General features: G+C 37.7%; 2 protein-coding genes across 2 annotated transcripts in view; one reads left to right on the top strand and one right to left on the bottom strand.

Moving 5' to 3' along the window:
- The window catches only part of LOC116173566 (laminin subunit alpha-1-like), a 57,875-nt gene that overhangs the window by 28,397 nt on the left and 11,909 nt on the right, over positions 1 to 17,569 (top strand). Inside the window, exons 2-8 of the mRNA XM_031491094.1 lie at positions 12,487 to 12,593; positions 13,746 to 13,923; positions 13,974 to 14,113; positions 14,164 to 14,400; positions 14,454 to 15,088; positions 15,136 to 15,394; positions 17,358 to 17,538. Coding sequence (XP_031346954.1) covers positions 12,487 to 12,593; positions 13,746 to 13,923; positions 13,974 to 14,113; positions 14,164 to 14,400; positions 14,454 to 15,088; positions 15,136 to 15,394; positions 17,358 to 17,538 — 1,737 coding nt within the window. The remainder of the gene's footprint in view (positions 1 to 12,486; positions 12,594 to 13,745; positions 13,924 to 13,973; positions 14,114 to 14,163; positions 14,401 to 14,453; positions 15,089 to 15,135; positions 15,395 to 17,357; positions 17,539 to 17,569) is intronic.
- LOC116173572 lies at positions 8,468 to 9,833 on the bottom strand. Its single transcript, XM_031491108.1, has 2 exons — positions 9,552 to 9,833; positions 8,468 to 9,496 (listed from the first exon to the last, which is right to left on the bottom strand). Exons 1-2 carry the CDS (start codon positions 9,778 to 9,780, stop codon positions 8,772 to 8,774), a joined length of 954 nt encoding a protein of 317 aa, XP_031346968.1. The 5' UTR covers positions 9,781 to 9,833; the 3' UTR covers positions 8,468 to 8,771.

Genomic DNA, 17,569 nt, shown 5'->3' with positions numbered 1-17,569 from the left:
TTTTCCCTATGTCTACTTTTAAATGACAAAATCTCTTCTGAAGAGCGCCTAATTTTATGCAACCAAAATAAATTCTTAAAACAAATAAAGATCTGGCTGTCGCATTAATTAATTTCAATATTGTTGCTCTGGCTTCCGTATTCTCAGTTTCGTTTTTGAGTATTCGACGGAAGAAAAAGTTGATATTGTCAATTACCGGTAACAGTTTAAAGAGCGTAAGAGATTTATTTTCTGTTAAGTCAAAGCAACAATATTCAATAATCAAACTACTGAATTAATATGCCAGCCAGGTGTTAATTTGTTTTAAAAAGTTATTTTGGATTCATAAAATTAGGCTCCCTTCAGAACCGATTTTGTTAATACCTTAAACCAGGGGTTCCCAACCGGTGGTACGCGTACCACCGGTGGTACGCGAGAACGTTATAAGTGGTACGCGTTGCGTGGGTAAAGCAAGCGATTACGTGTAAGAACCTCTGTATGCGCGTCAGCCGTAATAAAAATGTAAGATGGTGGTACGCCAAAATCTTTAAACATTTTCATGTGGTACGCAGTTGCTAAAAGGTTGGGAACCCCTGCCTTAAACCTTTTCTTGGATTATCTTTTTGATACTGGAAACCAATATGCGCAACTTAACTTTTCATAAGGAACTTTTGGACCCATCTTTCTCTTTTGGATCTTTGAAAAGGCATAGAAGTGTTGCTATAAAATAAAAACGTTAATTATAGATGGAGTTTCGAATCGCTGCTGGTGTGGGACCATCAACATCACTAACGGGTTTCTTACATTGCCTTGTTTTTTTAGGGCTTTCTAAAGGTTTGTCCGAATCAGGCTAATATTTAATGCAACAGAGACTTTTTGTGAAATGAAATTGTTACGTATACGAATTGTTATATTACTAAGGTAACCACTCGCCTCTGTTACTGCTGCTGATCTCTTTCTCGTTGAAAATAATGAATAAGTTGCTTACTTTTTCTTGGTAAACCCGATGGCATTTTTGGGTTATACCTACAACGCGATAAAATAATGAAAACGGTAACAAAGCGTATCCGTACGGGGTCATTGAATTTGACCCATTGACTTTTGGGACAGCTAGCAAATGAAACATTTTGAACCTTCCGTGCACATTGACCCAACTTTAATATCGATTATGTTTGCAAATTATCTTGTGCCAAAAAAGTAATTTGCAATTCCACCTAAAGCGAATGTGTAGATCAATGGGGAAGTCAACATTTAATAACGAAATAAAAAATCAAACAGATATTCAGATTTATATCGGCATCAAAAGCGGCACCCGTTACAAATAATGTAAATGGAAACGTTTGATGCAATATTCAGAGATGTCGGGGTCTTTCAATGCGTCTTGCCAATTTTTTACCGTTAGATCGTCAGTTACAATTTCTTCTTGTATTGGTATGTTAAACCCGCGCGCGCGATATGTTATTTATTCATGGTGCTAAGTTGAGAAGGAAACTCTGCGCGCGAAAAATTCAATTAGACTACTGGAACCGGCAGACAAAAATTTTCTATATATATGTCCGCTTCTTTTACATTTACATATATGTCACTTTGATCAGCTTTTTTCTCTGAAGCGCGCATTCCCTCGCTTAAATTGAAATGTTTGCGTAATTCCGGCACGTACGCGGCCCTGGCCCAAATACAATTTCTTAGCCATAATAAATCTGAAAAAATAAATACGTGCGCGTATGGAACACACAGACGCAGGGCATGCGTTTTTTATTTATAATTTTTATAGCGCCGAGCGCGTTTGTTTAAAGTGGAGGCCACGTATCCGTGATTAGGTTAACGCACCGAGCGCAAAAAGCTTATGCTAATTCAATTTCGAATAAAAACACGATCTGGATGATGCGTACCAAGTGGCCAGAAATAGTTTTTTTTCCCCCCTTTTGGTGTTGACTAATCGAAAGCTCGCCATAAAAGGATTCGTACCTACCACGTTTACACACCACATTAAAAATTTCAATCAGTTTCGTTTTGTATTTGAATCGTGAAAAGGGGCCCCTTAAACTTGAGAGCGGAAAAAATTAATGAAGGTGGGACGGTTTCAATTATGGGATCTCTTTGAATTTTAAATTAAAACGCGGACATCGTATATATCGTTTAGGTAACTAATAGGGTCTGCCCAATGGATGGACTTTTTTATAGCGAGCTGTAATTATTTTGTAGGCTAACTTGATTAAAAAGGCGATCGGAGAGGTGTTAAACAGTAAATAAAACTGTAAAGAAAAACGCGAAGACGCGAGAAGGTTTGGTATTCTAACTTTCCGCAATAGTAAAGGTTGTTTTTTAACAGTCACAATCGTTTTGTGATCAATGGGCTATGTGCATAATCATCAGCAGTGACCACAGAGATGGAGCAATGTTTAAGTAAATTATTTGATGAAAGATACGGGATAAATGCAAATATATAAATACTACACCATGAGAACATCAAAATGAAATCGACTGTCAACAGAATAGTTGTATCAAATAACTAGGTAATGAATAAAAATGGCTAACAACGTATAAATATGAGTGAAGAACTATCTTGTTTCAAAAGTTACTCAGAAAGTTGGTAGAGGGCTTCTTTTCCCACCCCCATCGAGTGTTTCCGTCTTGTCTGAGCATCAACATGGTAAAGTAATGATGTTATTTTACCCTGAACGAGTTTTATAAATTGCCTCAAAGCAGAACATATGTTTCTGATTCCGTAAACACTAATTTTATGTTATTTATATGTTGTAAGACATGATGGGGCAATATATAAGTATTATTGTATTATTAAACATCCGGAAAATTGACTACAAGCCAGCGCCTGCGATTAATCTCGCAACAGATTGTTTTGGCGAAAAGTCAAGTTATTATAAAACGTACCGTCGCGTCGTCTCGCAATTTAGATTATTTTTACTGCTCACCCGCAAGTATGATCGCGTCATTTGCCAAAAAAGGACTGTTCTTGCCTCAGAGCAGCCTCTGACCATCTTAAATGTCTTATAATCGGCGAGTCTGCCACTTTTTTCAATTTGTTTGATTAGCCCATCCGGCATTATGGCTCAATGGCGTTGAGTTATAAATCCGGAGGTCGGGTGTTCGAACCTGGGTTGAGGTGAATTTTTCATCTGTGGCAGATATGGGAATTGCCTTAGACCAGTTTCGAGCATTCTGCCGGCTACTCTGAATTAGGTTTTCCTGCAGTTTTCCTAATTCGTAAGGTAAATTCCGGAGTAGTATAAAACAACTTAGACCTTCTGCAGAGGCACCTCCAAATAGCATTATGCGGGTCACTTTCTAATTGGACGCAAGCCTGTTGAGGGCCCAGAACAAGAGAGGGATAATAAATAATAAATAATAATAATTCCGAAGCATAAAACGATGTAGTTCAATGTAACGTATTTGATATTTAATAACCAATTATTGGATAAAACAAATAGTTTCCACTAAAATTTTAAAAATATACAGTGATATTCATTTAGAAGTAGACATAGGGATTTGCGTGCATTGTTTTTCCTTATCTCTACTTTTCCAATGACAACATCTCCTCTGAAGGGCACCTTATTTTATGCAACCAAAATAACTTTTTAAAACAATAATGAAGATCTGGCTGTCATAATAATTAATTTGAATGTTATTTCTTTGGCTTCTATATTTGTATTTTCATTCGTTCACCTGAAGAAAAAGTTGATAGTGCCGGTAACAGGTTAAGGAGCGTTATTTTCTGTGAAATATGTAGAAAGGCGTATACCTTGTGTTCAGACAATAAGAAAAATTGTCACTTTAAACTTAGTGGTTGTTTAAATGCGATGTACATAAGCCACCCTCAGTTTTAACGAAGGATATGAAACTGAACATTTTAATTTTTGTGGAAGAGAATCCCATAAGAAATTTAAGGGAAATAGAAATATCTCTTCATCGTAACTTAAGACCATACTACTCTCTACTGTTGCTTTCAGAAGTACCTACCTACCAGCCAACCTATCAAAAAAGCTAGGCTATTGACAGAAATATATGTTTGCATTAAGTGTTTGGAATGCAAATGCAATAACTGTAAAATTCACAATGGCAGAATGAGTTATTTTGGTTGCATAAAATTAGGCGTCCTTTAGAAGAGATTTTGTCATTGAAAAGTAGACATCGGGAAAAAATAATACTCGCAAATCCCTATGTCTACTTCTAAATGGACAGCAGTGTATACCTACATTAGTATTGCTTAAAATGAACGAAAGAAAGTTAGGTACAAATGAAATTGTAAAAGAGTTCAAATGAGAGTGTACCAAAAGACAGATTGATTAAAATTTAGAAGGCTTGCCAAGGTTTAGAAAATAAAACTTACATTTTAAAGAGATTTAAGTATTTTCTTTAAAACATTAAGCTATAGTTTGATTCTAGGTTTGATTAGAGTTTTAATCAGGCACGTAACGGGGGAGGGGGGTAGATTTTTTTAAAGAAAATATCTGGCTTAACACTTGCTCCTTCGGTTAATATTATATGGTTCAAATGAAATTATTAAAATAAAAAAGTTAAAAAATATGAATTAATTTAATTATTTAAAGAGAAATTAGAATTATTTTTAAACCCCCCTGAAAGAACTAAAACTTTTTTAGAAAACAAATTACTTTCTATAGATCCAGACGTAACATCCACAGTCAAAGTGCCTCGCTGGAAACAAAATCCACATTTGCATTTTGTTTTTTATCCTTCTGTAACCCATTTTGCTACACTCCTGGTTTTAGAATATTTTTTTTTCCCGTTTTTACACTAAAAAGCGCCCTTGATAGTAGACATTTTGAAAACGGCTGCGTCTTGGGAAATCTTAGGATCGTTTAGGGCCTTTTTTCTAACCCGAAAGGCAGTAGAGTGGCCTGCCCACAATCCGCTCGTCGGTCCTCTTCAAGAGGCCGTTAGCACTTGATGGATGGGTGGCTTCTTATACCGAAAATCCTTAGGGGCCGGTTGCACAAAGCCAGTTTAAACCTCGCTTTGAATTAACCAGTGGATTAATCATCTCTTAATCCATTGCAATAATCTAAACGAGGTTTAAACTGCCTTTGTGCAACCGGCCCTAGGTGCTTCAGATTATAAATTTGAATTGGCAGGGCCTTTGTCTAAAATTGTCTAAATTGTAAATTAGCAGTTAAGGAGGGATTCTACTTAAGGGTGGAGTTTTTAGATTAGTAATTACAGGGTGTTTGTTCGTACAATTTAGGGTATTTTGAAGATTTTGTGTACGTAGTTAGAGTGGAACTTTATGTAGGTGGTTGTCTAGAGTGGAACTTTTCCACATTTTTTAGTTGTAGTTTTAAAACTCGCTGAAAGGAGACTTTGAATTTCAATTAAGTACCATTTTTACTATCAGCTTGTATGATAAGTCTTTTTTTGGGGGCGCAAAACATTTGTTGAATTTGTTTTTATATTGTCATAAATAATCTTTTAATAATTAGTAATTGATGATTCATTTGTTGAAAGATAGCACAATTGGTTTTCGAGATAAAACAAAAGGGGAAACCCTCGGGCCTCCACAGTATGGTTGCCACCAATGCGAATTCAGAACTGACAGGTTATACGAATGATAATCATTCTCTCCGATTCGACTTAGACAAGATAGGAAGAAACGCATATGATTTTCAGCAGAAGAATTTTTTACCACTCGGCTCGCATACAAAAACCAGACTTTTAATCCGGCTCATGTTCAATCCGTAAAGTCGTAGAAATCGAATGGCGTAAGGTTTGACATCTCTTTTCGTTCTCGAGTTAAACAAGAAACAAGCGGACAAAACCATCGCATAAATGGAATTTTGTTCTTTCCAAAATTCTCTCTATTGCTAGATGGCACCGTTTTCAACAACAAAATTTGCGGGAGAAGTCCGAAATGTTGTGCATCTTAATTAAACGTTCACTTCATTTCGTCAGAATCTAAGGTTATGTTACTTATGTCTCGTCATTCAAGTTGATGAAACTGAAATCTTGAGAAGTGACAGCTAATTTTTGTAAGAGGTTAAGTTAACTTCTTCGTCTACTAAATTCAAATTTGCTGGGTTTAATGGGTATATTAAGACAGTTGTTCTAATAGAAGTGGTATAATAGGTACAATACAATTTTTTTTTGCACACACAATTATTTAATATATTAATTAGGTTTACATTATAAATAAAATTGTTTAAAAACATAAAAAAATTACCGTACACTTAAATTATAAAAAATTTCATCAAATATTATCTGCGGTGGTAGAGTGCCTAAAATACAAGCGGCATTTCCCTGCTCTGCAGCTAAACTAAGTCTTTGTTTTAAACATTCAATACAATATTAAGTTTAGTTCGACTTATACACAAAATGAGCGACATTTCTATGTTACATGTGAATACACTTTAAAAAAACTACTTTTGGAAGCGCATACAGTAACCTGAACGACTTAGGAAAGAAAAACGTCGTAGGGACTGTTGCATTTTGCATCTAGCAAGAATCGGCTTCTCCGTTTCAAACACCGAGAAGGGAAACTCGGGGCACCTGTCGCATCTTCCATAGGCCGCTTCTTTGTTATCGACCACCGATTAACTTCGAACGCCTTTTTAGTATCAGCCGGTGACTAGCATCGACCGCGTTATGTACTCAAAAGGGGAAGGGCCACCGTTCGCATCTTCCATAGACCGCCGATTAACTTCAAACGCCTTTTTCATATCAACCGGTGATTAAAAGCAATCAAGTTGTAGTAGAAAATCACTGAAGTTTCAGTTAGTTTTGGCGGGAGTTTAGATTTTAGGTTTTGAGTTATGGCGTAGTCGCTTCTCGACTGAACTTGCGTTATTACAACATAAGCTTCAGCTTTTTTAAACTCTTCGAGCACGCAGGATTAATATAATGCGTCGAATCATTGGGTTTTCTTTCCAATTCTACTGTTAACTCGATGAAGAAAAGCAATCATATCTGATTCTGTCATCGCTCTTTATTTTTCATGGATGAGGAAGATGCTGGATAAATATAAATAAATATATTACAGCAGTCCCATAAAATTATGCAACGAGTCTTTCAACGAATCCGGGCGGAAGTTTAAGTTTTCCTTAAACAAGGAATGACAAGGCACCTTCCTACTCATAGTGTTAATCGCCAAAAAAAGTAATGAAAATTCTCGAGACCATGCGTAAACTATGCATTCTTAAAGCGCCATAAAATCCTTCTCATTACCATTTATTTATTAATTAATTAACATTTAACGGTAAAAATTGTTTTAATATAGAATACCCTACGCGGTGCGTTGATCTTTACTTCTTAATTTGAATTTTATAAATCCTTTAATTGCGTACACCTTGAGGCTTCAATAATACTTTGTATAAATTAACAAGTTGTAGAAATTCAATATACAAGATCGAGCGTGTAGGTGTAATCGTTGAAATTTACACTTTCCCAACTTATGACAAAAAAAAAGGAGTACGTAACGACAGGGTAGTTACGTGAAATTAAATCAAACCCTGCGATTTACATAAACTCATACCCTATGATTTGCATAGTAAAAAGCTTACCTTATGCATGCGGGATTATCTGCTAAAGTATCTGTTGGCGCTCTCTTAAAGATTGTGTATTAAATTGAAATTTGTGATAAATAAGACATTTTAGAGGGTTTTAAGTGTAGCCAGAGGGTGTTCTGAATTATTTATCATTTTTTTAATCTTGGGCCTTTGTTTTGCTGCTGAGAAATCTTTTTGTGCGTCACAAAACGATCGCCGGCCGGAATGTTTATTGGTTTATAATTATCCCAGCTATTGTGTTTTTAAGGGTAGTCATGTGCCCTTTAGTCGAATTTTGAGCGATCTTTTTACTTCATTACAACCTTTGCAATTTAGTTTGTATATTCCCGATGTCATTTATTTTGGTTTTTAACAGCCTTTTTTTAAAGCTTACGGAAAAGAAAGAATGAAAGTTTACAGCCAAAGAAAGGGTCGTACGGTTTTTAGGACATTGTTCCCCCTTCTGTGAAATGTGGAAGTATTTGATGTTTTTAGAGTTTGTGTCAATGTCTCCCCATCCAAGAAATGGAGAAATTTCTGGAATGGTGCCCTGAATCGTTAACGTTTTCCTTCCACAAATTTGTTTAAAGTAGGTAAACTCGGAATTTTACAGTCGTGTAATGACGTCATTTTCGTGGGAAAAAACGTATGTCCTATTAAATTTATTTGTTGCTAAGTAACTGACTACTGGTGTCTAATTACCTGCATGACTTTTACTATACAGTGGTGTACATAATATTTTAGCATTTTTTGATAATAATTAAGTCAATTTCCACAAGAAATCTATAGGTCTTAATAAAAGAAGAAGTCCTAATTAACTGACTGACCGACTGAGATATCAACGCACAGCCTAAACGACTGAAGGTATCGAAAATAAATTTTTAACAGTTAAAAAATGCGAATAGTTCATATTTTTTGCGAGCGAAACCGCGATGGATAAAATGTTAGTATTTCAAAAAAGGTCATTTACTCACTAATTATTTTAATAACTTGCTCAACTAACATATAAGTAATATTAACATATTTTTGTTTTTAAATAAATAAAGATTAACAAAACGAAAATCACAGAATATTATTTAGGAATCAATACTCCCGAAAAGACCCAAAACATAATTAGCAGAGGAGTACATAAAAATTCAAAGAACCACTATCGAAACCACATCTACACAAGAAAAAATTGCACTACCTTGATGAATAGTTGGAAAATCAAAATCGTAAAACAAAAATATACCAATGCCAATTTATTGCGATTGTAATGGTCACAGTATTAGAAGAAAATTAGTCGCCCTCGTCCGTATCGTCAGAGTCAAAATCAAAGTATTCGTCGTCAGTAAGGTCGTCATCTGCGTCTGTAGTGATAACAAGAGGTGGGATGTCAGAAGCATCACAAACTTGTACTGCTCCCCAAGCCTCTTGTATTACTTTGTCCGTATGGTTTACGTATTTCTCCCAATTATCCCTAGAAATCTCCCCGATAACCCTTTCCCATGTTGCCAAAACCTCTTGTGGTGATCCCTTAAAATTTGCAATGTACTGATCGTATTTTCGTTTACACTGAGACCACACCATTTCAATCGCATTAAATTGGCAGTGGTATGGCGGTAACCGTAAAATTTTATGTCCTAAAGGCTTAACATATTCATCAAGGTAGTACTTTTTCTCTTTGGGGCAGTTTGCGCTGACAATGCTCCATATTTGATCCTTCATTGCCTTTTCTGGATAGCCGATATTTTTTTCCCCTAACCATTCTATCATTCTTTGTTTTGTCCATGATTTGGTGGGAATTTTCTCTAAAAGGCCAGAATGGTAGCTTGCGTTGTCCATAATAATTAAAGATTTTTCAGGAAGATTTGGCACCAGTTGAGTCTTGAACCAATTTTCAAAATTACCCCTGTTCATATTATCATGATAGTCCCCTGTTTTTTTTCCACTTTTAAAAATCAAACTTGCCCCACCAATAAAGCCATCGTTCGTCCCAGCGTGGACAATAATGTATCGATGACCTAAAGAATATCTCTTTTAATAATATTGAAAAGGTATTATAATATCTTATTTTACCTTCATTGGGTTTAATTGATTCCGTGTGCTTAGTATCATCTTGCCAGCTGTTTCGAAATGATCCCTTACTAAATATCCAGGTTTCATCCATAAAAACCGGAGTATAACCCTCATGTCCCAAATTTTTGTTTTCAATGTACTCCCTTAAGAATTTTATTCGTTTGTGGACAATATCCGGTAAATCCATAAGATATTTTCTGTTATTGGACTTCTTCCATTTAAAACCCATACTTTTGATCCACTTTCTCAATGAATCAATGGAAAATTGAAAATATTCGTTTTTCTCCAGAAATTTTTGTCTAATAGTTGCCAGTGTAACATATTCCTTTTGGGAGTACATATAATAGATTGTATCCCGAATTTTATTCTTCAAATATTCTGTGATTTTCGTCTTGTTAATCTTTTGCTTGGTAGAGACATTAGATGCGTAATCTTTGTCGGATTTTACACCATTTCTTCTCAAATTTGAAATGGTTGTTGGGCTGACTTTCGTTGCTTGTGCAGTTCGCTGTATAACATTGTTGATGTCTAGTGGTATGTCATTCCGAACTTGTTCCTGTTCAATTTGAAAGAAAGCCAACACATTTAGAATTATAACTGTGTTTGTTCGTTAAATCGATGAGGGTTTTTTGGCGGCATGTTTTGACGCTTTGGCGTTTTCAAAACTTCAAAACTGACAATCACTTGACAAGCATTTCAGGTAAAATTTAGCCACGACAACAACATTTCGGCAAAATTTTTTGTTTTGTCATTTTACATTAGTTAAACAAGGATAGACAAAAATGACGCCATTACAAGACTGTAAAATTCCGAGTATACTAGACAAAATGTAGAAGGATAAATTTACACTGACATAGAGCTCACTTCAATATCTCCTCTACGAATTGTTTAATTCTTCAAATTGTCTTAGATTTGTGGACATAAAAACTGCTTTTACAAGGGGATTCATGTCGCCCGCAGACCGGCATCTCCGATACACACACATACTAAATTACGGTCTCTAGTCCCAGTCGTTAGGCAATTTTATGACTTTGGAGGACTGATGGGCTATTGAGTCATGGGACAGTTTACACGAGGATACTTTTTAATTAGCACTCGCCGAAAAAGTACCTCACTGCGCAAGAGCAGTTTATGATGCTTTAAGTGTGTGATGTGTATATTGACCGACAGACTGTATCTCGCATACAATATTCCCGTGTAAAAGAGTTTTAACGGTGTGTCCTCGTCTTGTTGTGTAGTTTTACCAAACTGTGCTTAATTTGCAGAGTTGCAAAAGTAACTTAACACGACCGATTTCCGGCGTGTAATTTAAAACCAACGCCAGACAAGGAGGCGCCAAACACTGGAACAAACAATCCATTGACAAACGTGGGAGAAGATTTCGAAAGCTCACTGCTCTTACAATCGGCAAAAGAAAAACTTGAACTTATTATGTGTCATATTTGTTTGGTGAAATGTTCTTGAAACCTTGTCTCTTTTTCAACTTAGACAAATTTCTTCCGCACAATTCAAAGGAAAAAATCGCAAAAAATTTAGCACAACGTTCTCGTTCGCTCTTTATTCAAACATTCTTCTATGGCTCCTGCACAATCTGTTGATGAAACCAAGCAGTTTGCCTTTGAGAGGCTATGCAGAAAGCTTGAGGAAGATCCACACGGTCAATTTTCAGTATCGGAATTAACGACGCGGCTAAATGAATTAGCAGGTGATGCGGACTGTTACAGTTCACTTTATTTCAAAGAGAACTGGAAATATGGAGACCATGGTATTTTCACGGCTTTTAAGGGCTTTTAAGAATAGTGGGTTTTGCTAGAGTGGTACAGCAAAAAAATTTGAGTCTTGGTATGTATCTAGGAGGCCAAGACAAGGTACGTTTGGAAATAAAAATACATAATCATAAAGTGAAACAAATCATTGTGCATTCTAATGACATCTGGTATTCTTATTAAAAGTGGGACGCGGGGCACAATATAAACCGAAGTTCAGAACAGAATATCATATTGTTCCCATGGAAACGACGGAAGAACCTAATTTGTTATTTTTAACGTCTAAATTAAATACCTACAAAATTGACAGAAGTTTTATAATAATTTCTGTGGCTTCTGCTATAAAATAAAGTTTTGTATTATACACGACGATAAATTGAAACTAACTATCTTGTGAAAGTTAATTCACTCGATGGTTAAAACATCCCTTTATCGCCTTGTATAATAAATAGCTATTATTCAATGTAATTGAAGTGAGTAGCATTCTAACAATCTAACATAATTGATTTTTACCACATTTGTCTAATACCATACGTTCAATAACATTTATTTGGATGGCAATGGGTCCCAAACATTCATTTAGTCGGCTTCTCAGTATCAACTTAGAAAAATTAATTCCTTATAATACGCTCACCCACGTAATTAATATCTTTGCTCGCTTGAGGCGACATTAAGTTGATTGCCTCTTACAAATTGGTAATTAATTATTGAACTGGTGCCGTTTTTTGGCATCCTGGTCCAAAAAAGTCGGGTGGCGTTTTTTCCCCCCCGTAAAACAATTAGCGATCTATATTTTACTGTCGCGAATCCCACACAAACCGTCCCACTTTACCAAATATGGGGCGACCGTAGAGATACTTAACCATATTTGTCAATCCTGGCAGATCCTTGTCAGGTGAAAAACAAACGGCCCGCCGGCGGACCTACGAATCTTGACTTCGTCCAAGTAGCGACCTGCATAATTAAAATTAATTCCGAGGCGTTGGCGGGTTCTAGGAATGATGGGGGAAAAAAGCGCGCGTGCCGCGTAACATGTGCCTTTTAACACAATAAATGGCGACCGTGCAAAAAAAAAGAGCTGCGTGCCCAACGACCTCTAGAATGATTACTTAAGCGCTTGACTCATTCGCGGCCTTGGCGTTTTTATCTAAATCCCTGCTTTTTTCCAGGTTGCAATTGTAATCTGAGAGGCTCGGAATTATCGACGTGTGACATTACGACGGGTCAATGCCGCTGCAAACAGCACTACGTTGGAAGAACTTGTGACAGGTGTCAGGTACGTAAATAGTCATTATTATGAGTTATATAAAACGCTCGAGTTCCTTTATGTGTAGCGAGCGACTATTATTACCTTACCTACTGTCGAGTGAGTAATTCGTATGGAATCTCGTTTTCATTACCATTTCTGATCTAACTTATTCATTCAAGATAATGTGATGGTCGACTATCAATCATAGAGTGTGCTGCTTATGCTTATTTCATACTTTGCAAAAAATGGACCTGGTAACTTTGAAGAAGGTACTGCTGGAATAGATCTGAAAGCCTTACTGAATTACTATGATATCCCTAAGGCCCTAAGGTAACTTCAAGTGCCCATCTGGGAAGATGGAAGCACTCCTTTCGCAACATCAATTTTTTGATTCCTTCTTTCTTCTTCTGCAACTCTTACTGGGGCACATCACAAGATGCAGTGATAAAGTCCTGACATAATGGAGAAAACACTGTATTATGCCCTCACGGGACACTGATGATTTATTTTTGCGGGCCGAGTGGGCATTGTGACTGGCTAAGTGAGCAATGCAATCCAGTAGAGAGTAGGGTCTGAAATTAAAAGCTGGACTACAAGCATAGGTGACGAAAATACGAATGAAATTTTAATCTGTAAGTTTGAACCCTGGAATTTAATATTTTAACCACGTTATTAGCTGGGCAACGTAAGAGCTTCAAATTTAAACTTGAATCCAGATTCTCAAAGTTGGAAACTTTAGGCTTTAAATTTGAATCATCCGACTATGAGAATAAATCTGAAAACCGAATTTGCCGATTATACTTCAAACTTCAAGTTTAAATGGCCGCTTAAGAATGGAACCCTAAACATGGCGCCCGAGCTTGAAGTATATAGATTGAATCACTAGTAGATTCTAATGCAGAAACCTTGACGCTGGATTTGGCATCCCCAAAACTTGCCCCTACATTCTACAAGCTTCAAATTTGATTCCACTAAGATAAAACTGGAAAATGGAAGCCTTGAATCACGACCCTATGAATAAATCTGAAAACCTTTCTGATTGTAAGGAGGATCTGGCGAACTCTCCATAGGCAGTGCCATAACTATCAGATTATTGTTACTCTACCCCAGTCACTTGTTTCACATATCAATCTAACAAAGAAAATCTATTAGTAATAAATAACGATGTTATTTTCACAGGACGGCTACTGGGAACACATAGCAGGATGTACAAAGTGCGAATGCGACATCGACGGCTCCTACGGCAGCGCGTGCAACGAAAGAACCGGCCAATGTAACTGCAAGCCCGGAATAGGCGGTACTCAGTGTAACAATTGCCTGCCGAATTACTTCGGATTTTCGTCGTCCGGTTGTAAAGGTACCTACCCATCGACTTTCCATCCGAGACCAGTAATAAATCTTTTGCAGAATGTGAACCTTGCAATAAACGAGGACATATCTGCGATCCTGATACCGGTAGATGCATTTGTCCCGCGTACAGCTATGGGGAGTACTGTCAACTGTGCACAATCAACGCTTGGGGTTACGAGCCGAACAAGGGATGCAAGGTGGGTGGGGGGTTTTTGGTAATTCGGTTGAAGCTGTGTTCGGGTTTTAGGCGTGTAACTGTTCCAATTCTGGCAGTCTTCGGATGCAGTGTGATCTTGCCACTGGAGAGTGCAGCTGTCGCCTTGGTTTCGCCGGGTTTAATTGTGATCGTTGCGACCATGGGTACTTTGGGTACCCGAGGTGTCGGAGGTGCAACTGTAATTACTCGGGCAGTGACTTGGTTAAAGCAAGGTGTGATAAGGAAGGCGTCTGCCAATGTAACGAGGATGGAAGTTGTCTTTGTAAGGTAGGTGACTGCAACTGTTACTGATTTCCGTTACTTATGGTTTATTGTTACAGCCTAATGTTGGAGGAAAACGATGTGACCAATGCAAGGAAGGCACTTTTGGTTTACAATTGGACAACCCTGATGGATGTACTCAGTGCTTTTGTTTCGGTAGGTCATCGAAGTGCAGCGAGTCGGGATTGACATGGGGCCAAATTCGCATGCACACCCCTCGATGGTTAACAACCACCGTGAAAAAGTCAGACTTGGCACGCGACATTGAGACTTCAGACAAGCTCTTGGTGGCACCAGACGAGAATGGCAATGTCACTATAAATCGCTACCAATTTGAGTCGCCGCTTTACTGGAGGCTGCATTCGAAGTTCGACGGTGATCGCATATTGTCTTATGGAGGCTACTTACGTTTTGTAGCCGATACTCTTAACCCAAGACAGCGGTTACCACAAGACGTGCTCAACCACTACCCCCTAGTGCAACTGCGAGGCCATGGAAAAATTGTCCTAGAATACTATCCCCCACTACCCATAAAGGGTAACCGCTACGAAGTACGTCTACACGAATCACTTTGGAAACGCATCTATCCCAAAGAAACCCACCTAACTCCTCGCGAGCTGCTAATGGTCGCTTTGCAAAATATTCAAAATATTTTCGTCAAAGCAACCGACTCTGCCAGTTTTGAAAAATTACTGTAAGACTATCTTGAGGGAAAATGTTAGTGTAACGACTCGGTTTCAGTCTCCAAGATGTCATTCTGGATACCGCCATCGAAGTACCTGGTAACCCACCACCGCTAGCAAAGGGCGTCGAAATATGCGAGTGCCCTCGCCAGTACAACTCGTCCTCGTGTCAAGATCCCAGCATTGGTTTCTTTCGCCATTACACTCCTTCCTCGGTCAATGGGACTATCCTCATTGACACCTTCGTGGGGCAGGCCCGCGCATGCACCTGTAACGATCGCTCGGACATTTGCGACACCGAAACCGGGTATTGCTTGGTAAGAAAAATTGTATCTCTTTGCAAAAGCTAAATGAACTTTTATTTATTTATTATCCGGTATTTATACCTTACGAATTAGGAAAACTGCAGGAAAACCTAATTCGGAGTAGCCAGTAGAATGCTCGAAACTGGTCTAAGATAATTCCCATCACTGCCACTAGGGAATGCAATACCGGGATCGCGGGATCCCGAAATACCGGGATCCTGTAGCTTTTTTGGAGCGGGATCCCGCGGGATTTACGGGACTGAGGAATTTGTCGACCAAGGGAACAACTCTGTTTCAACACTACGCACCCAAATTAATAAGAAAAAGTTTTTTCCCGAGAAATTTTGGTGCAGTCGATTTTTGGTAAAAAAGGAAGGTTGTACACTTCCTTTTTTTTGGCCCGAAGAAAAAATTGTCTCACATCGACCGGAAAAAAATATTTTCTTATAGAATGTGGCCTGTAGAATCCATAGTTTCAAACAGTTCCAAGATCGGACTACTAGATCAAAAGTTACAGCATTGATACAGCCCTTTGAATTTTCTGTCGAAATTAGTTTTTTGCCCATAACTTTTGATTGAGGCGTCTAATCGAAAAAGTACGAATCGTTTTGGATTCTACGCACCAAAATTAATTGGAAAAAGTTTTTTCCCGAGAAATTTTGGTGCAGTCGATTTTTGGTAAAAAAGGAAGGTTATACACTGCCTTTTTTTTGGTTCGAAGAAAAAAATTGTCTCAGATCGACCGGAAAAAAATATTTCCTTATAAAATGTGACCTGTAGAATCCACAATTTCAAACAGTTCCAAGATCGGGCTACTAGATCAAAAGTTACAGCCCTTTGATTAATTTTTTGTCGAAATTCGTTTTTTGCCCATAACTTTTGATTGAGACGTCTAATCGAAAAAGTACGAACCGTTTTGGATTCTACGCACCAAAATTAATTGGAAAAAGTTTTTTCCCGAGAAATTTTGGTGCAGTCGATTTTTGGTGCAAAAGGAAGGTTATACACTGCCTTTTTCTTGGCTCGAAGAAAAAAATTATCTCAGATCGACCGGAAAAAAATATTTTCTTATAGAATGTGGCCTGTAGAATCCACAATTTCAAACAGTTCCAAGATCGGGCTACTAGATCAAAAGTTACAGCCCTTTGAATTGGACGACTCTGTTTGCTTTGTTAATGAAACGCATAACGGAGAAATTATTTTTAAAATAATTGTTAAACTTTTTTCGTTAAAAATGTACTATGATTTTTGAGGCACTTTAGAAGTTTACCTTTTTGTGCTTTATACAGGTAATTTTTTTGAGTTCTAAATTAGACTGAAGGTACTTTTTTGTTGAATACTTATTGTGGTAGTTAGCGATTTATTTTAATACAAAAGTTAACCGCACAAAATTGCTTATTTGCCAATTTATTTAAAATTTTGCGGGATCCCGCAAATACCGGGATTGAGATTTTGCTGCGGGATTGCATTCCCTAACTGCCACAGATGAAAAATTCACCTCAACCCAGGTTCGAACACCCGACCTCCGAATGTATAGCCCAACGCCCTACCACTGAAACATAAAGCCGGTTTGCACTCTCCTTGCGTTATGTATTCGATTGATAAGGAGAGGAGTGGTTGTTCATTAGGGGTTAAAACAAATCATAATCAAAAGATAAAGGGAACGGGTGGGGTAAAGCCCGATTCACATTACCGGTCACGTCACGGTCCGATCAAGGTGTGGTCAAATATTACAGCGCATTCACATTATCGGTCTGGTTATGGTCAGAATATGTTCATAAGGAATACGCGCTGCCCGTGACGTGACCGATAATGTGAATCGGGTTTTAGGGTTTGAACTACTGGGGGCGTCAATTATAATTAGGTTTTTTGAGTAACTTTTACTTTTAAAACGAGTGAATTTCGTATTCCAAATGGAATTACTACATGATAGAACTGAGGTATCTACCGATAGTTCACTAATAAGCCACCTTAGGGTTGCAGGGACAACACCCATGGTAGATACTGCGAGAAGTGCGCCGATGGTTATTACGGCAATCCGATGTTGCCCTTCGAGAAATGCCAGCCATGTCCGTGTCCTTCGCCCACTCAAAATTTCGCGAGCGAGTGTAGGCAGTTATCCAAGACAAACGAGTTTATTTGTAACTGTAAACAAGGTTCGTAACTGAGTTGTAATAAAACGCTTTG

The sequence above is a fragment of the Photinus pyralis genome, unplaced genomic scaffold, assembly GCF_008802855.1.
Source record: "Photinus pyralis isolate 1611_PpyrPB1 unplaced genomic scaffold, Ppyr1.3 Ppyr1.4_LG1, whole genome shotgun sequence".
NCBI classification, from domain to species: Eukaryota; Metazoa; Arthropoda; class Insecta; order Coleoptera; family Lampyridae; genus Photinus; species Photinus pyralis.
Note: the sequence above shows the minus strand (reverse complement) of the source record. Positions and strands in the feature narration are given on the sequence as shown.